At 47.7% G+C, this 21,053-nt stretch overlaps 1 protein-coding gene across 1 annotated transcript in view; it reads left to right on the top strand.

The window, feature by feature from the left end:
- The window catches only part of xpr1a (xenotropic and polytropic retrovirus receptor 1a), a 79,787-nt gene that overhangs the window by 4,929 nt on the left and 53,805 nt on the right, over positions 1–21,053 (top strand). Inside the window, exon 2 of the mRNA XM_018726800.2 lies at positions 4,358–4,409. Coding sequence (XP_018582316.1) covers positions 4,358–4,409 — 52 coding nt within the window. The remainder of the gene's footprint in view (positions 1–4,357; positions 4,410–21,053) is intronic.

Below are 21,053 nucleotides of genomic sequence, written 5' to 3'. Positions count from 1 at the left end.
CGGGCTGTTCTGAGAGGAGCGATGGGGGCAGTTAGCAGCCCGTCAGAGTGCAGCAGCCTTTGTGTGTTGCCTCTGCAGCGCGGTTATTTCAACACGGGTTTGTCGGGAGCGGTGTGTGTGTGTGTGTGTGCGTGCGCATGCTGATTTCCGTTTTAATGGCCAATCGTCCTCCGTATTTCAGAGGCAGCCTACTTCGATAATGTTAATAACGATGCCGTTCCCCGGGAAGCCTTGTCTCTGTAAGGATAACCGTTGAGGGGAATGCGAATCTCTTGGTGACGTCCAGACGTGTCGCTGCATGAGACTAATGGCTCTGCCTCCCTCTCGTCTCAGCGGACAAAAAAAACGTGTGTGCTGTTTGCTCGGAGGTCCACATTTCACACGAGGAGGCCCGGCGGGTAAAGATGCGTATTAGTTTCGGAGAAGGGTACATAAAAACACCGAACTGGGTGCGTCGCTTTTGAAATTCTTTTTGTGAGATATTTGTGGGGAAGAAAGTGGAGTTCCTTGAATAACACGACTTGGCTGGTACGCACTAATCGTATTTGCTGTTCACCGTGTGTTTTGTTACAAATGCAACTATTTCCTTTTGCTTTTCTCCTTTGGGTCGTGTTAGCACGATAAAGCGGTTTGGGGGCTAGGGCCGCCCCAATGAATTCCGCTGAGGGCCGTTTCGCTGCTGGCCGTACCGTGGTTTCTGTTAGATATCACCCCCAATGTGACCGAGGAGCAGTTAGCCCCATCTCCAGCCCTGATGGGTCCACGTGTCCGTGTGCAGTGCGTTACGTTCTCCGGTCGTTCTCCGTTTTTCTTGTTGTTTGTTATCAACAGCCATCATTATGGGCCTACCTAAAAAAAATATTGACAAAAGTTCGAAATAATGAAGTCATAGTTGTCACGTCCACGCCCGCAGCACAAGCAACAACACCTGACTCCGCACTAACTCATGAGTAATCACTCACCTTATAAAGACCTTCTTCAGCTCCCCTACCCCTGCGGAATCTCGTCAGGGACAACCGCCCTTTCCCGTGACACTTCGTTCACAAGCGTCGCTAGCTCTTCGTTCACGTCCTCCGGTTTTTGACTCTTCGCTTCGTTTCCCGACCACATCCACGGATCCTCGTTCCTGTCCCGTTCGCCATTCGACCGACCCTTCGCTAAGTCCCCCGACCTCGTCCATGGATCTTCGCTCTGACCCTGACCGCCGATCGACCGACCCTTCGCCTGTCCCCGACACCGAAAACTTGCCTCATCCCTCATCTCCTGACAAACAACGCTGCACTTGGGTTCAGCCATCACGGCCTCCTGTGCTCCGCGTGACAATAGTATATTCATTCTGACTCTACGTCGTGCCTGCTTTTTGAGTCAATGCTGACTACGTGTTAGGAGGATTTCTAAAAGAACAATTGTCCGACATGAACGTTTGAAGCACTTCCAACAGCTGATTGATTCCCTTGTGCCCAACCACCCAGACAGGCGTTCTTCCGCTACAAGGCATCTCCCTGTCGAATGAAATGGCTTGGACCTGGATGGGGGCTGTGCTTACGGATGAAACTTGGACGCAAGATTCACAGACGTACATTTATTCAGACTTCAGTGTTTTTGATCCAACATATGTGGGGAAAGAAAGCCCATTATAGTTTGACAAACATCAGCCTTTGGTCTCTGGGATGAAGATACCATGTGGCCCTTCGGCTGACAAAAAGGAGCTCAGCAAGCAGATGATTGTTTCTGTAGAGAGGAAAGAGGTCATGACAGCAGCCGGCCACCCCATCGGCCTTCGCCTGCCAAGTTCTGCTGTTCTCGTCAAACGTGCTCTCTGCTGGAACTCATTACAGGGCCCAAAAACAGGTCGCTCTCTCCGCTCTCCGAGCACATACCCCAGACAAATAACCCCAGCCTACTAATAGGGACGTTTTGCTGTCCTCTGTAGTCCATTTGTCGATGTTCAGACTTCCTGTTGTTACTAAAGATGCCAGTAATGTTAATGTAAAATCATGTATTGGCATCCTGTCCAGGGTGTGCCATCCTTAGCCTTGCACCCTGTGCTTCTAGGAGAGGCTCGGTTACAGATAGCGAGTGAGTCAATTGTACACGTAAGTTGTTTTCATTGTGACTACCTAGGCTTCCCGAGTAAACACATAACTGTATACTGGCTTTGCTTCATATACGTATGTGCATACATGCATGCACGGATCTATAAATAGAACGATCAAACTTAATAGGTTGCTGAAATTATTAGGTAGCGGAGAGTACAGGTGGTCCCCGGTTTACGATTTTTTTCGACTGTACGACGGTGAGCTGGCGATAGACATTCGGTAGAAACCGTGCTTAGAATTTTGAATTTCTATCTTTTGCCGGGCAAGCGATATGCGGTGCGATACTCTCTCGCGATGCTGGGCAGCGGCAGCGATCCGCATCTCCCAGTCTGCCGTGCGCTCGCTATACAGATACCCCCCTGTATCTGCGTTGTGTTTTGTGCATCCATCATATGACAGAAACGCTCATCTGTGTCTCCTGCTACTGGTGAGAAGAAGAAAAGGGGGGCAATTACTCTTGAGGAGAAACTCAAGATAATTGCCCAGCACGAAGGCGGCAAGCTCATAATGGCCATCGCACGTACGTTAGGCTATGATGTTCGGTAGGTTAGGTGCATTAAATGCATTTTCGACTTACGATATTTTCGACCTATGATGGGTTTCGCGGGACGTAACCCCATCGTAAATCGGGGACCACCTGTATAGCGTTGTGTATACCGTGCGTAATGTGAAAAATATTTATTATTATAATAGCCCATTTCGCTCTCATTAACGCTGTGTGCTGAGTACAGTGAGGGCATTTGATGAAAATCTTTTCATTAATCCGCTGTATGTGTAAGACAGAGACGCGGCTATTGGTTGGCTCTGCTAATGAAGTGTGCACATTCCTTATATAGATGTCCAGCGAGTAGACACGCCCCCTTTCCTCCCCCTCCTGCTGACACGGCATCTGGTCCTATGGGCCCCCCCGTGTCCGCAGAGGATCCGACCCACCTGTCCAGTGATGGGGTGGTTCACCAGGGCGGCTGTCCGGCGAGTGATGCGCCAAGGCGGTGCGAGGTCTGCAATGGCGACCTGTCGGCTGTCGTCCGCTGCGGACAGCGTAACAGCTAATGCTGCGCAACAGTGGAATGTGAACACTGCTGACTGACGGAGTGGTACCCCTTCTGTGATGCTGCGCGCAATCGCCATGGAGACGTTTCCGTTGTACTGGGAGCAGATGTCACAGACAGATGACAGTCCGATCTGCTCTTCTGCCCCACCTCCCCCCGTATCTGCAGTGACATTGAGCGTGTGGCTCTCTTTGACTAACGGTGGGGGCATTATAAGCCACCTGCATTTTATAATCAGACAGATACTTTCCAACATCCGCTGATGTATTGCACTCATAGTACTTTTCTCTAAGATGTACGTCGCTTTGGAGAAAAGCGTCCGCTAAATGAATAAATGTAAATGCCGTTATCGTTGATGGTGTAGCAAGGAGGCGTGTTGTGGATCTTCCTTCTCCCCACTGCCCTCCTGTAGACCTGCAGGTGTGAATCATGTCTTCGAACATCAGACTTTAATCACTGCAGCAGAAGCTCTCGCTTTTCTGCAGGTCAGTCAGTTCTCATTAAGGACTTCCAATCAGACCACAAGGCGCTCATCATTGCAGCGCGTGTGTGTGTGTGTGTGTGTGTGTGTGTGTGTGTGTGTGTGTGTGTGTGTGTGCTCTAAGTGAAAATCACTGTCACAAGGGCATTTATTTCCCATAATATTCTGTTCTTGTGTTTTCCTCCTCATTATAAGCCTTATTTGTAGCCCGCATTGTTTTTTTCTTCCTTGAAGTACGAGGCCCTAATTTATCCTGAATGCTTCAGCATCTGTTCCCTTTCTTATTCATTTTTTTTTTGCACTTCAAACCTGACCAGTTTGTGATTGTGTGGCGGTTTTGATTATGCATTTGCAAGATTAAAGAATGAATTATTCAGCAACTGTAATCACATTATACACACACACACACACACACACACACACACATTTTCGGAACCGCTTGCCCCAACATTTTTAGCTGCGCTACAAATCGTGCTTTACAGCTGGCATTTTTGTTGCATCATTCAGGAAAGACGGTTTAATATTTAATTTTGTGTGTCGGCTCAGCGGCCTAATTTTTAACAAACCTCCTCTGCGGCTACTTGCTTTTCCAGCGGCATCGCCGCTGTGCTCGCTTGACCCGTCTGCCTTTTCTCGTGTAAAATAAGTCCTGAACTGAGCTTCGGCTCTCATCCGGTCTCTTCAGAGACCTTAAAGTCCTGTTTGTGTTTCGTTTGTTTCCTTAGGCCTTCAAGGAGATGCTGTATGCAGCACAAGACCAGGCCCCCTCCATAGAAGGTAAGGAACCCCCCTCGGCCAGACATCAAGGATCTGCACCAGCCAACCCCCCCCCAAAAATAAACCAGAACTAAATATAGTGGGAATAACAGCGACCCGGCCGGTCCCTCTTCGCCAGTGGTCCGTCACTGCAGTGACCGCACAGCGTAAGGCCAGGTGCTGAGATAAGGGTCCAGGCTATAATTATAATATACGCTTATGTGCCTGGGAAGACATTAATGGGTGGCCGTACACGTGCCTGACTGGAATAAAGCGTTCTTGGGTTGCAGTTGCAGTGCTCTGTTGCTCCGGTGACATATTGACCTGGGAGAACCGTCCCCGGTGTATACGGGTCTCCACGCAGACAAAGCAACTACAGCTCTCATGCCGGATTACTTGCATTGTTCACTGTGCGTTGTGTTTAAGGGTTAAAAATGTTACTTGACGATGTCAGCGAAACAGTGATACAGGTACTCATAGCATGTATTGTTGAGAAAAGGGAGGACGATTACATTATATAGGGCTGTGTTATTAATATTTTCTTCGCCGGACCTTTTTATTAGTAAGTTGTCTTTTTGTTGACGCCGACATCGGTGTTCTTCGTGTTGACCGATGCAGAACGATGCAATTCTGCCTGAAACAGAGAAGAAATTCCGGCAAAATGAGCCTCGCTTGATTGCGAAGAGAGTGCCTGACGTCTCCATCTAGCACAAGGCACTTTGTGGGCTCTGCAAGATCCCTCAATAGTTCTTCGAATGTCACGAATTCAGACTGGGGCTATGCGTTTCTGTCAAGGTGCGAGAGAGATGTTTTCCTTTCTTACCGGGAGCTCTGTGTGTGGTGTGGTGTGCCAGTGTGTCTGCATACACTTTGTCTGACCTTGTAGCTTCTGTAAGCACAGCTCCAGCAAAATAGGAAAGAGGAGCACTTGGCAGGTCTGTCCGGCAGACTAACAGACTAGAGACTGAATCAGCAGAAAAACAACTGGCTTTTCCAAAAAAAAAAGGGAAAAAAAAAAAACGTGGTGCCCTGGGTGATCGAGAGCCTGTATGCTGGACGCTTGCCCAGACTGATATTGTTGAATAAGTTACAGGTGTCTCATACTGTATTTTATTTAAATCTATTTTTAAATGTGGTCGGCGGGAAGCATTCGAACAGAAAACCCTTCGTCCGTAGAGTCAAAGCTTTGCTTTTCCATAGTGGATCATATGCCTGGAGTACATTGTGCAGTTTCCCTTCTCCCTGACATTTGCATCCCTGCCCAGCACCTAATGCAAAAGGGGTGTCTGTGACATCCTGTATTTGTGTAAGGTAATCAGTACATTGTGAAGAGAACAAAGATGTACACAAGTAATGTTTCAAAGTGTGTTCATGCTCTTTCCCTGTAGGATAATGCTGCAAACCTGGCTGGTTCCTCTACCTGTGTGTGAAGGATCTATCTATCTATCTATCTATCTATCTATCTATCTATCTATCTATCTATCTATCCTTATGTCTTGTTTTAGAGGGGCATAATGAATTCTTCACCTGCCACATAGGAGATCAACAGACTAGCATGTTTTTAAAGGATGTGGAACTGCTGTCTCTAGAGTGTCTGTCCTTGTTCATTATTGTGGTAAACAGAATTTTATGCCATTCTGCTGATCATTTGGGGTTTGACCAGAGAAGCGTACGTCGGTGCTTCCATCGGTTTCTTTCACACCGAATCCGTGGAAGCAGAAGGCTCTGAAGCTTGAGGTCATTGGGGGGGATCGGAAGCATATGTATGGATGCAAAATCACTCCCTGTGATTGGATGCAGAAGGTAATTTTAATTTAACCTTGTTATAACTTTGATAAGGGAGCGCAATGACGCAGCGGGTTTGGCCAAGTCCTGCTCTCCAGTGGGTCTGGGGTTCGAGTTCCGCTTGGGGTGCCTTGCGGCGGACTGGCGTCCCGTGCTGGGTGTGTCCCCTCCCCCTCCAGCCTTGCACCCTGTGTTGCTGGGTTAGGCTCCGGCTCGCCATAACCCCGCTCGGGACAAGCAGTTTCAGTCAATGTGTGTGTGTGTGTGTGTGATAACTTTGAAATGGAGGGATTTGTTTCCATCATTTCTGCAGTGTTTCTTACATGCCTTAAAAACCGGGATTGCGAGCAGCCTGTCTAACCCATAAATCTAGTCCATCCCACTGGTGTGTTGTGGGTTTGCAGCCCAGACTCTGGGTCAGGGTGTGGTATCTCATGTGTCACTGTGCAGGACCTACGTTCAACAAGGGTAGAAGTTCAAGCTCCGGGCTGTTATAAACTAGATCGTAGTTTATAAACAGCCTTTGAAGGAACAGCAGTGAAGGATGGATGGACATTGTAGTCTGTTTTGTATCCAGAGGTTAGCCTATTTTTATAGCAATAATTTGAAACAGTCTTAGGGAATGAAATGGTACTTGTGCCAGTTGAGGGTAACCATAATGACACTTCATAGAATGCAGTTTAAAATCATGTGAGACTCATCTGCTTTTCCTACTGTCACTGCTTGGGCTTCTCAGTTCGAAAGCCAGCCCTGCTGTCAACGGCACATCACCCCACAACCTTCCACATCTCTGTTACTCCTATACACACTGCCGTCATCCACACAGCTGTTAACCCACAGTCCGTATTCATTGCCCTAAGCCCTACATACTCTGTAGTCCTTGAGAATTGCACATTTTTTTTTGGTAATTTGGTCCAGTTTAATAAATATCTGGATTGAGTGACTAAGTTCCTTTGATTGGATTCTTGAAGGTTTTCTATATTCTAGTGACTGCCCTGTCTGAGGTGGGGTTTGATTTTCTGCAAGCTTGCAAGTGCCTTCTGTAGAAGAATATTTCCAGTAAGGTATATGATTTTGTATGGATTATGCTGCATAGGGGGCACGGTGGCACAGTGGGTTTGACCGGGTCCTGCTCTCTAGTGGGGCCAGAGTTCGAGTCCCGCTTGGGGTGCCTTGTGATGGACTGGCGTCCTGTCCTGGGTGTGTCCCCTCTCCCTCCAACCCTACGCCCTGTGTTGTTGGGTTAGGCTTAGCCTTGCCGCGACTCTGCTTGGGACAAGCAGCTTCAACAAGTGTGTGTGTGTGAGATTATGCTGTACATACGGGGGTGTGGTGGTGCAGTGGTTTGGCCAGGTCCTGCTCTCTGGTGGGTCTGAGGTTCGAGCCCTGCTTGGGGTGCCTTTCGATGGACTGGCGTCCCATCCTGGGTGTGTCCGCCTCCAAACTTCCGTCCTGCGTTGCCGGGTTAGGCTACGGTTCGCCGCAACCCTGCTCGGGACAACCGGTTTCGGCCAGTGTGTGTGTGTAATTATGCTGTATGAATGATTATCCATACCTCTGTGCAACTAAATAATAGAACAATAAAGCCTTATAAACCGTACGATTCAGTGTGTCGTTTGTGTGACCAAAAGGCCTTACACTTTTAACATATCATCTGGCTGTGATACAGATGTAGAAAAACAGCATGTTTTTCTTAGCTTTAATTTTCTTGCTCAGCTGAAATTCAGAGCTGTACTAATGTATCGGTCAAGTAAAGGACAATCCGTGATACTGTATACGGAAAGGGGGCAACTGTGGGTGGTCAGAAAGAGGAAATGAAGCTGTGTGATGGATAGCTGAGAATACATGTGGACATGTTTGTCTTAGCACATATAAGGGAGGGTCCTCCCAGATATAGCTTCGGAGGATATTGCATTGCTATATGTCTCCCGTTGCTGCTGCAGCAAATAAAGATTAATCACAGTGACACCCAGACAATGTGAAGAGTTTTTCTTCAACGCTTGGGGAGGCAGTTTAATAGGTTATTAGTTCTTTCTGACCTGTTACCCAGCCTAGTGGAGGGCAGATGGCTTGAGATTTCTGAGGCACGCACACCGACTAACGGGTGGTCCCAGGTTGATGGAAATGCACGTGAAAGTAATCCACACCTACATTCATACACCGGCATGTGGAAGATCTGCCAGGGATGGTTGGGAACAGCAACATGCCTTTCGGTGGCGTATAGGTGGTTTGACAGAGATCGGACCGTTTGCCCCAAGCCGGTCCCAGCGGTAGCTGGGAGGTACGGTAGCCCGAGGATGTGCCGGGACCATCGGGGTCTGGTTCTGCTCCTGTTTACCAGCCACATGCTCGCAACGGGGGTGCTTGGTATTTATGTCACCGTGCCCTTTGAAAGGCTGGCCCGAATTCAGGATGGAGCGAATTCCGTGCGTCTCGTAAAGCTGGCGGCTCATCAGTCCGTGAAACGCACCTGAACCAGCCTACACACAGCACCCTGATTCATTCGCTCAGTCAGATATGAATTCCAGCATTTCACAAAAACCCACATTTCCCTTCTTGATGTTAATCTTCCTTTCGGAGTACCTCAAGAGGTCGTGGCTACAAACAAATCTCATTACTGCTCGGACCACGGGCACCTAAGTACCATCATACGGTGCCCGCTCGCCGCGTTAACAGCTGCCGAAAGACCTACAAACTTGGTTTTTATTTTCAGGGTCTTCCCGGTGCAGAAGAACAGCTGGTTCTGATTGGAAACGCAAGGCTACCTCAGACCAGAAGATCACATTAAATTCCATTCAATCCCGTTTGCTTGGCGATTTAAAAGCAATAACTAGAGATGACCAAAGCAGTGGGAGGAATTCTTGAACACTAGGATTATTTATCGGCTTTGGGATCCGATCGCAGCCCTCGGTCGGTCTCCCTAGCTCGCGCCTCACTCTGACTCTTTGCTCTGATTAGGCCTTCGTGTCTTTCACCCGTATTGTCATCGGGAATGGCATGCGGTATGCTATTGTTCTGTTCTTATGGAGAAGTCCTCGGCGGGGGGGAGGGGGCTGCCCTTGTTGCCGTTTGATTGGGATCGGTGGAGGGTTGTGGCAGGTTAAGGGGGCCTTGGCGAACGGGGACAACACTGTGTCTTCTACACCGCGAATGTGCGGACCACTAGGCTCAGAGATCCCTCCCCTGTCAGCCTCACATCATCCTCCTGCGGATCCCCCGGGGGCATGACAGCTCAGAGGGGAGCTTGTCCTCCTCTCTTGAAATGATCAGTGCTTTCGCCGCACTTGTCACGGGCAATGACACATTCAAGTGCTGATTACATAAGAGAGAAAACGTTTTTCTCGATTTTTCTTCAAATTAGCGTAGAGTCAAGAATTTGATACTTTTTCGGAGTATGAACAGCACGAGTCTGCGCTCAAGGCTGTCCTTTTGATACTGACAGAATGTCAGTACAGGTCTTACGCGGGCCTGTTTGGTGTGTGGCTTTGAAAATCTTTTTCAAAAGCAAACTCAGACATAAACGTACGGTAGCGCTATCACACGCACTGTCTGAAACCGCTTGTCGCGAGTGGTGTCGTGGCGAGCCGGAGCCTAACCCGGCAACACAGGACACAACCAGGACGGGACGCCAGTCCATCGCAAGGCACCCCAAACGGGACTCGAACCCCGGACCCACCAGAGAGCAGGACCCGGCCAGCCCCGCTGCGCCACCGCACCCCGCACGGTAGAGTTATTCAATATGAAATCCACTGAGGCTATTAATTGTTGAAGATGGAGGCAGAAAAAAACCCTATATTTTGTCTGTGTGGTAAAGACAGGGCTGTACATGCTGGGTAAGCTTTCACGATCAGGGTTCCCTTGCTCACGGCAGTTCCTCACCCCTGGTCACGGATGTTCCCTTATACCAACCACCTGAGCTCTTATCTTCTCAGTTACTCGCGGCGCAGGACCAAAAGTGCTTCCTGAGCCGTCGTGGCCGTTCAGCATTTCCTGCTGGAGAATCAATAGGTACAGGAAAGCAAGTGAAGAGCAGTTGAGTTGAGTTCCTCCTCGCCCGCTTTAGCGAGCGAAGAAACAATCCGATTCGATTTTGTGTAGCAACGAGGAGGCCGCACTGGTCGCGTTGGGTTGTCAAGTCAGCCCAGTTGCAAATGGGTGAAGGGAAAAATTTGATCTTTTGTTCATGGTTCTTAGCTGGGGTTGGGATCCCGGTCTCCCGGGCTCCCTGGTATCCGTGTCGTCACCCATAGTGGAGCTGATCTGGTATCAGAGGAGCGCGCTGAAGCAGCTTGTTGCCTGCTGAGGGAACAGTCGGTGTAATTAACCTGCACGGCACGCTGTGGGCGATGAAGGCGGAAGTGACTGTCGATGGCCCTGTCGCATTCGTGCCACATAATGGACTGGCACCCGCCCTATCCCGCCGAACACCCGAATCCCGCTCTCTTGCGTCGCAAATTAGCATGGCTCAAAAAAGCTCGATTGCTACCTTCCCTCCCACTCTTAGTCGAACCCTTTATATAATTTGTGCTCTTCCCTCTGGGGAGAAAATTAATTGCCGCGTATTTGGGCCGTCTAATTAACGGCAGAGCTCGCAAGTCTGTACTCCTGCGTGGACTCCAGCTCCGTCTGCCGCGCCGTCCGGCGCGTGCCGCCGCCATCCATTTTGTCTCTTGCGATCGTGATGGACGTGGCGGGCTATTTTGAAGCCCGTTATTATTTGTATTGTTATTCCGAGCATGCGTTCGTAGGTGCCGCAGCTGTCATTATGGCCGGCCAAACTGCAGGTCCCGTGCTGATTTGAGCAGGAATTCTGCTCCCCGGCACCGGTAGCCCAAGGACACAGACACGCTCAAGGGGAGGGTAGCCTAGCAGCCCAGGTCTCCCGCCGTCCTGCATTATTGATGGACGGCCTCTCACACATGCCGTTCCAGTTTGGATCAAAATGTTAATTGCTCCGGGTATATACACTCCGTGTGTGTGTGTGTCTATGGGTGTATTCGTAATGTAATGCACAGATGTAATGTAATGCATAAATTGTACTTTTGCTGAGGTGCACGTCGCTTTGGACAAATGCGTCTGCTAAATGAATAAATGTAAATTTATCAATTTGTTTATTTTTATTTATTTATTTTTTTCAAATGAATAAGCCCCATTTATTTTGGTCCGAACGCAGGAAAAAAAGCTGCATCCTTAAGAACTGATTGCAGAACGGCAAAAAAGCACCAGGGTCCCTCGTGCAGTTTCGTGCGCTTGGTCAGATGTTGAGATATCGTGTCGATGGTCAGCCGTCCATCGGCGTGTTCCTCGGAGCAAGCGGACGGTTCCGGGGTTTGGAGCGAGAGGTGTTCGGACGGAACTGGATTTGTCTCCGAGATTGATGCGGGTTGCAGGATGAAAGACTGCGGACGGAAGAAGAACAGGGAGAAAAGAGGGGCAGGTTGGGCTTTGTCTAAGCGTGGCCCCCATTCTCTCCACAAAGCAGGGCATCAGACTCCAGCAGAAATGGCCAGAGGACAGGGATGCTCTCCCCGGGCCTATCTCAGCTGCACAATCTGCATTATTTTTCCAGCTGTAGCCACCAAGAGGAGAAAACACCCAGAGATGAAAGTGTTTCCATCTATTATTCATCTATGAATTAGATCTTGCCTGAATGAATTCGGGGGAGAGGAACGTGTGGGAGAGGGGTGAACGGGGGGGTTGTGGGGGAGGGGGCGGCTTCGAAATGTCACGCTCCTGTTTCGGAAAACAAACGGCGATGCCGGCTTCTACGCATCGTGCCCGTTGCCTCACCGTGTGTCAGCCGCTGGAGTGCGGGGACCCTCATGCCACCCTGTACCGCACATAGAAGCAGTCTCTGCAGGCACATCGATTTTCGTTTTACATCACAACGCACATCACGGTTATAGGGCTAATCCTGCATTGCTTTCTCTGTTTTCTTGGTGTGAAAAGGATCTCTGATTGCTGTCACAGATCAAGTGATCTCTCCGTGGCGGTAATGAAAGGGAACACATTTCGTATAAGGTGCAACATGTCTATATGAAATAACCGGATGTGATTTATTTAGATTCTATGGCGTCGGCCTTTTCAGAGCGTATTGGTTGTGGATTAAGATTTCCATGTAGGAAATATTGAAATCAGATTTTTAAAAAAAATTTAAAAAGCAAAGTTTACAGTCGGCCATGGCAGCATAGTTTTTCATCGTTTTTCTATGCAAATAATCTGCTGCATGCTGATTTTTGGTTATTGACTTCACACAAATTAGTATAATGTTTAAATTACATTACACGGTGTACTAAGGGTTTTGCTTTCCAGAAACGAGCCGTTTTTGTCGCCTTGCTGAAGGTGAACCTGAAGGTTGAAGGTTTTAACTGTCGGTGGCAGACCGCTCTCTGGGGAAAAACAATGCCAGCTTGTAAGCGTGCAATCTCCTACAAGCACTAAAAGCAGTTGGGAATGAATTGCCTGTTTTCTGCCACACGGATCTTAAAATGCATCTTCTTTGTAATTTTTTTATTATTACCGTTATTGAATATGGTGCTGCTATCGATAATGAGTTAGCTGTAACCTAGTCAATAAATAATAATGTCAGAAAAAAAAAAATAAAAAAATCTAAGTTTAGATTGTGTTTGTCTTTTACGACTGGTTATCAGACCTCACTGTAGGAAAACGTTGCGTTTAAAAGCCCAGCTTAATTAACATTCATGGCCTATTGTTCTATGTTCCATTTTATGTAACGGTGCACTTTTCAAATGGAGTGGGCGTCTGAGCAAGTAAAAGTGAATTCAGTGATTGCGTTCTGGCTATGAGACTATTTGTCTCCCTCTCTCTCTCTCTCTCTCTCTCTCTCTCTCTCTCTCACACACACACACACACACACACACACACACACACACACACACACACACACACACCAAAAACCGCATGGAGCGTCAGCCGTAATGCTCATGGGGAGTTTTGTCCTATAGGAGATACCATATGTTCAGGTATTTCGAGACCTGCTAATTCCCAGGCCGAGCAGAATCAAATTATGAATTTGCTCCTATAATTTTTGCTGGGTTGCAGTTTGCCAATAAGATCTCTCTGTGGGCAGCCGGGTATCATCTCTTTCGTTTGTATACCATCCATCCCCCTGCGACCTTCCTTGGGGGAAAACTGCATCTTCAATGCAAACCTGAACAGAGATTCATTTAAAGCGATGCAAAACCCATTCAATATATAGCGACATTATTCATCGCTCAGTTCCGAAGGACAGTTTGCAGGATTAGCTTGATGTAGAGATGTATCCTGTGTCCTCAACCTCGTGTTCCCTCTCTGTGTGCCGGATCGCTCTCTGCCTGGCAGAAGAGTCCACTGCTGACTGGTGGCCCTGTTCCTTGGAGAACCCCCCCCCCCGTGAGCAGCCGGTGTGGCGCCAAGTCCACAGTGATTTAGTTGTAATTTATATTCTAATGACCCGGGTCCCCAAGGCAATGTGTATGTTCTCCCTGTGATTGGTGTCAGGCAAAATGATACTGGCAACAATGCCTTGTAGGACTTCGGGTAAAAAAACACAGTTTGCATAGTTTCGAAGTTGGACGTTTCTCCTATAATCAGCGTAAGATGCTTGATTTTCATTTTTTGCTTTTAGGATGAGAAGAGGTCTAATGTTATGCTAAGTGGCTTGGTGAAGAGCAGCAGGTGCTTGTAGAATTTGCATTCCCATTTCAGCACCCTCGGACCTCCCCGCTGAAGCGTGGCTGTGGAGAGCAGCGATTAGAAGCACGCCGCATCAGTGAGGATGTGCCTGTCCAACGGGCAGGTGTTCCCTCACTCTGCGGAGGAGATGGTACAGAACCAGTGTGTTTCTATTTGCACTGACAGACAGGGTCCCCTCTGGTCTCCGCTGTGCCATGCTGGTCATGGTTTCGCGTCATCACAACTTACGCAAATCATCAGACACGTCGCGTGATTCCTCCCCTTTTCCAAAAACACATTTATTTAAAGGAAGCAGTGATTTATGCTTTATGTCATTTTGCGTAAGGCTATTAAAATACTGTAGATGTATTTAATTTGTGCAGAATTACACACGCATCATCTGAAACCACTTGTCCTATATGGGGTTGCGGGGAGCCGGAGCCTAACCCGGCTAGAGGGGGAGGGGACACACCCAGGACGGGACGCCAGTCCATCACAAGGCACCCCAAGCGGGACTCGAACCCCAGACCCACCGGAGAGCAGGACCTGGTCCGCGTCACCATGCCCCCCCCCTTTTGTACAGAAATCCCATTGGGATATGTGATGAGAAATCAAGCCCCATCTGAAAAAATTCCATATTTGAAAGATTAAAAAGTGCATTTAAGATAACGCTCACAGTTGTAACCGTATTTCTTGCAATATGGAAAGTTTGTGAAATTTTGCTGAGCAAAGACTCCCGGTTTGGACAAACGCAAATGCATCCTTTGAACACCTTGCTGTAACTAGCGCCCAAATGGACGACCAGGTGTTAAAAAAACTGCTGTGATTCACTGGTCTTTCAACAATATGCTGTGCAGATACGGAATGCCGTTCTTTTCCTTGGCTCGCATGAGTTGCCAAAACATCAGAAAGCAAAAGGAAATAGCAAGAATTAATAAAATGGGTGGTATAGAATATTTTTTTCACCTATTTCTACAGCTACAGTTTTAAAACAGTTATTTTAAAGTGTCAGTATTAAACAGGAGCTAAGTTATAACCTTGGGTGCATGGGGGATACTTAAAGGCAATAAATTTTTAACCACATCAAGAGTGATATACTTTGCTGTTTGGAAACTTTTTCGTTTGACCTTCACTGACTTTGTCACATCATGCATAGTAACAAACAGCAAAATATTAAAAATAATTTCTGTTCGATAATGCACAGGGTGGTGAAAAATATATTTGACTCTATACTAAAATACACATGTAAGGGTGAGTGAGCGGCTCTGTTCTGGGCAGTGTCACTTGTTCTTGTTTACTGTTAGGTGACATGCACTTTGTTATGATAGTAAAATTTATGTACAGAATATTCTTAATTATATGTACAATCTGAAAGGTAGTTATAGCCAGCTTTCGACAGTTGTTCTTCGCAGCGGGAGATGATATCGGAGGGGCTATCAGTAGGTGATAAAAGCACCACTTGTACGTAAATACACAACGGAAGCCCTGAAAGTCACTAAGAACTCGTTTAACAAATTAACAATCTAGACATTACATGGCTGCCTTCAAACGTGAATTCACTGCTGTCGCCCTCTCTGGCATTCGTTCAATAAAATATTTATTTTACACAATGTTTGTTTCTTCATTGTTTTAATTTGATTATAGCTGCAGTATATATTTGAAACATTTCCTTTCACAGATTTGACTGTCTTGCAGAATTATTGGCAAGTTTATTGTCTGCAGAGTTTGATAGATAACCTAATGTTTATTCACTGTAGCCGGAGTCAGTTACATTACAGTGTATAAGAGCCTCTGCTTTAGAGTCAAATGAACTGCTTTGATTTACGGCAGCTGATCGCAATCGAGGACGATGATGTGCATGACACCATTTGTTCCTAGACAAGTCTTCCTAATTAAGCAAGCAGACCGACCTGGACGTGGCCGTACTCCTGCCGTCTCTCCCCACAGCTGGAATCAGGCGAGTGAAAATAGATTTCCTTGGGCTGTCATTGGAGCTGTTAACTTGGGTGGCACGATGGCACAGCGCCTGAGTGGGTTTGATCCCCACCTAGCCTGTGTGGAGTTTGCATGTTATTCCCGTGTCTGCGTGGGTTTCCTCCGGGTGCTCTGGTTTCCTCCCACAGTACAAAGACATGCTGCTCAGGTTCCTCCATAGTGTGTGGGTGACAGAGAGAGAGTGTGTGTGTGTTCCGCTGATGTATGGATGAGTGACCCAGTGTAAGTAGTGTATCTAGCAGTGTAAGTCACCTTGATGAATAAGGTGTGTGGGCTGATAACACTACATAGAGTTCATTGGAAGTCGCTTTGGAGAAAAGTGTCTGCTAAATAAATAAATGTATTTCTGCCTTTTGCAAAATAGTGAGCTTGTCAGGTCTTCGTTCGTCTCTAAGAGGACAGTGGAATTGAAGAAGCTGTGCTCTTAATCTTTACCACAGATCTATAGATCCATGTTAAAACCCCTTCAGCAGAACAAACATACGAAGACGCGCGCACACACACACACACACACACACACACACACACACACACACACACACACACACACACACACAGAGTGCATCTGATGTTGCAATCTTGGAAAATTCCTGCCAGCGAGTAAACAGGTTCTAACAACAGCAGCCCTCGGCACTTCGTCTTCCCAGTGTCTGCCATATGGCCCATGGGGTGGCGGCATAGTGGTGGGGAACTCTGAAGGATGCATATTTGATTTCCATCCTCAGCCTGTGGGTAATATATGCATGATGAGAATTAATAATGACCAATTAGCACAAACATGAGTTGAGTCCTACGTTAGCATTGTCACATGCACAGATGGCCCTGAAGTCCCATCCCCAGGATTCAGGAAGCTGTGGCAAACACCTCGCCTCGCTGGTGGTCCTCAGGGCCCATGTGACTCTCTCGATTTAAACAGGTAGATCCCATTCCATGATCACCTAAACATGGCTAAACCATCCTTTCGCTCACATGATTCTGCGTTGTGCCATGTTAAATTTAGAAGTATTTTAACCTGACCGCAGGGAAACTGAATCCCTGGACGCACATAGTGTTGGATCTATGAAATTGCTTCCTTTAACTGGTATATTCCTTTTTTGATGGCTGAAATGAAGTCGTTTAATTTCACGCATCTTGCAACAAACTGCATGCCACAAAGACCGAAGAAGTGATGAATAGTGTTTATTAAGTATGATCACCGTTCAGCTGAAATCAGAAGTCGTGTACAAAATGGAAATATAAATAGGGCTAAGGTTAGTAATGTTGAGGTTACGTACATCCATATGTTAAATACAAAATGGGTATTTCGTCAGATATGTGACTTGTTTGCGAAGTGTGGAAGTAACATCTCTGCATGCATAAGGTAGACACCAGAACCAGAGCCTACTCGGCAACACAGGGCGTAGGGCTGAAGGGGGCGGGGACACATCCAGGACGGGACGCCAGTCCATCGCAAGGCACCCCAAGCGGGGCGCGAACCCCAGACCCACCAGAGAGCAGGACTCGGTCAAGCCCACTACGCCACCGCACCCTCCTCATAAGGTAGATGGACAGGTAAATCCTGGACAGGACTGACTCCTACTCGTGTGGCTGGAAACAGAGATATGTGCTTGCCTAGCGGTAGACGAGCAAAGAATAGCTTAACCCTAACCTGACCCGTTGTTCCGTCCCCTCTCTAGCACAACATGTGAGCCCAGTCGTCTATTTGAGCCATTTTTTTTCCCAGTATTAGAAAAATGACACCATCTTCCACCTCCATTAACCCCTCGTGGGCCGATTGTCCCGGCTGCAAAAAAAGCAGGTGTCGGTAAACTCTGGGCCGTGATGAACAAGTAAGGATGTACCCTATCGCTCTTTGTTACGCTTTACCACGGTGAACCCACTCGGTCACTTTGAAAAGTGGGGCAAAGAGCTTCGCTCGAGTGCGACGTCTCTTGGGCGGAAGCTCCGTGATTGCAGCCCTGTTGACAGCCAGTTTAAGAATCTCTTTGAGGAATAATAACAGTGCGCACGCAGCTGGAGCAGTAGTCATTCAAATGAGAAGAAGTTGACCTCAACACGTTGTTTGCTTTAGCTGCAGAAAGCACGTCTTACCCACGCGGTCGTCATTCGCAGCGATCGTCCGTCACGGGAGTCCCTTCGGGGGGGAGCTGGATAAATTACAGCCCGTTCTCTGAAACCCGTGCCGCTGTCACCGTGGGACGCAGAGGTCCGGGCGGGCGTACCAGAGGCACCTTTTCCAGGAAGTGTGCTGACGGGGCCTTTTCGCTTTCTTCACTGCCATTTAAGAAGGAGAACTCGAGGAGAGCCTGCCGTTCGTCCTGCCAACAGGCTTCTGGAACGATCCACGCTCGGGCCCTGTACAGCGTCCCCCCGTGCCTGCAGGCAATGACTAAGGTTACTGACTAAGAGACATATATCTGCTCCTTTTTTGGCTATTTGAAAATAATCCTAAGGCTGATGCGTCGTCTCTAACCGTAAAACGTTTATTATGTCATACACATAGTGTGAGGTTTGAATCAACTGGAAAGACAACAAAACTACGATTTTTTTATTATTAACTTAATTAGGGCGATTTCTCTCTTTTCTCTCCGAATGATTGTGACCAGATGTCCCCTTTTCATATCTGGTCATATGTTGTCCTCCAGCAATGAGACTCGGGAGTACAGACTCATACCCTTGATGTGTGAGCAGTGAGTCGCCCTCTTCTTTTCAGTCTGTGGGCTTTAGGCACCACTGGACAGCTTGCGGAATGGACTTAGATTCAGTCCCAAATTCATTTACCAGCGTGACACTGGGGAGGCCATGCATTACGAATGAACAGTTTTGATTAGCAGGAGCAAAGATATATGACAAAAAAAGGACAATTGTCTTTATATAACGTAGGCTGGACTGGTTTGGTATGAACGGTTACCACGTACTATCATGGACTATCCTGAAAAGTGAACGGATTATTTTGGATGAGTATAGCATTTATACCCCACTCAACAATTATATGTACTATGTGTTCCAAGAGGTCCATTTCCAAGACATGTTAAATGATCATTTTGCCAAACTTGTATTTAAACGTCATAAGTGGGCTTGGTTTTAAAAAGAGGGTAGTGATAACTGACTCATTTCAAGCAACCTGAAACCGGTGTGTTAGAGGGTCATTCCCAGGCCTGGCCTTGATTTTTACCCATGAGCACTTAGGATGAATTGACTCAGTAAATATTCAGCCTGTATGTCAGAAAGTGGGTAGACTGAGCAATTGTGAGCCATGTAAGCACCCTTAATGGGATCGTTTGATAACAAATTGGTCCTTAAGAGAGATGGAGTGGGTTTTGCTTGCTTTCAGCAAGACCATCAAGCCCTGAAATTCCTGTGTTCAGATGTTTTGAACAGTTTGGTGTTTTGTAAGACATTTCTAGGGTGTGTGACAAATTCAACATTTTTTTATTGAATACTCAGTATGCAGGGGGCACGGTGGCGCAGTGGGTTGGACCGGGTCCTGCTCTTCCGTGGGTCTGCGGTTCGAGTCCCGCTTGGGGTGCCTTGCGACGGCCTGGCGTCCCGTCCTGGGTGTGTCCCCTCCCCCTCCGGCCTTACGCCCTGTGTTACCGGGTAGGCTCCGGTTCCCCGTGACCCCGTATGGGACAAGCGGTTCTGAAAATGTGTGTGTGTGTGTGTGTGTGTGTGTGTGTGTACTCAGTATGCAGGGGGCACGGTGGTGCAGCGGGTTTGGCCTGTGCCTGCTCTCTGGTGGGTCTAGGGTTCGCGTTCCGCTTGGGGTGCCTTGTGACGGACTGGTGTCCCGTCCTGGGTGTGCCCCCTCCAGCCCTGTGTTGTCGGGTTAGGCTCCGGCTCCCCGCGACCCTGTATGGGACAAGCGGTTTCTGTGCGTGCGTGCGTGCGTGTGCTCGGTATGCCACAGTATAAAATATAACTGCATCTTGGATAGCAGGGCAATGGATAGTATGGAAGTGAAGGATACAGATTTCCCATGTGAACCTTGATGACTGACCCTTGGTGGAGCCATGCTCTTAGACCCTTTGGTCTGCAACATGAACCTTTCCAATAAAACGTCTAGCTGTTCGGACACTGTTGAACGAAGTGTTTGTCAATTTGGGTGAAAGTGTCAACTAAGCAACTAGAAACAGCAATATGTTTCATATTTAATAACTTTTTTCACTCATGAGTAGAGAATGTACAGGGAACGTTTTAAACCGCAGGACGGACAGCAGTAGTGGAGCACTGGCCGATGAGTAGGGGCCGATGGGTCCATTGTCTGGAACCAGTGAGGCTGGCTGGTGACGCACTGGGACTTGATGGTGTTAGTGTTGCGCAGGGAGCCTCCGACTCCTCGTCCGCTTCATCTGCTTCTCCCCGCCCTGCCCACAAACCATCCCTACACTGCCTGGAGCTATGCATGTCTTTTCAGTGATCCAGTGAAAACATTTCATTTCGTTTTTGGATGAACATCGTTATCTAAAATAAACTGGCTGACAGATGGCGGACCTGTCAGTAGAGTTCCCCCCTACACCCCCTCATGCTCTCTTTCGGTGAACAGTGTTTTTTTTTTTACATACCATTTTGTTTGTGTACTATTTAACCTGGAAATCTGTGCAAGGGCTTTCATACTTAAAAGAGGTCTTTTGTTCCCCACAATTTGACAGCAAGTTAACCATGTCATATTTGGAGAAAACATCACGATGACTTACTTTGTTGTTTCCTGAAGTAACAGAAAGGAGAAAACCTACACGCCGTCTGAAACCGCTTGTCCCATACGGGGTTGCGGGGAGCCGAAGCCTAACCCAGCAACACAGGGCATAAGGCTGGAGGGGGAGGGGAAACACCCAGGACGGGACACCAGTCCATCACAAGGCACCCCAAGCTGGACTTGAACCCCACACCCACCAGAGAGCAGAACCCAGTCCAACCCACTACACCACCGCACCCCCTTGGAGGAAAACTAATTTACCATAAATGAAGCTAATTTCCTAAAACAACTGATTGTGTAATATGAATTTCGGAGAATGTCCATTGTAGCACAGAACGGAGTAAAAACACTCTGTCTCTGACTGCAACCATTTGTTGTATAACGTGTGCATGAAAATGGAACATAAATCACAATGATGTGAGACTTGCAGGTTACCTGTTGGAATTTTATACATGTAAAATATTTCAGATGGTTCAGAAACATTGTATTGATTCGGGAATATTGGATGAATGGTT

This window comes from Scleropages formosus, chromosome 9 (assembly GCF_900964775.1).
Source record: "Scleropages formosus chromosome 9, fSclFor1.1, whole genome shotgun sequence".
Lineage (NCBI taxonomy): Eukaryota > Metazoa > Chordata > Actinopteri > Osteoglossiformes > Osteoglossidae > Scleropages > Scleropages formosus.
Note: the sequence above shows the minus strand (reverse complement) of the source record. Positions and strands in the feature narration are given on the sequence as shown.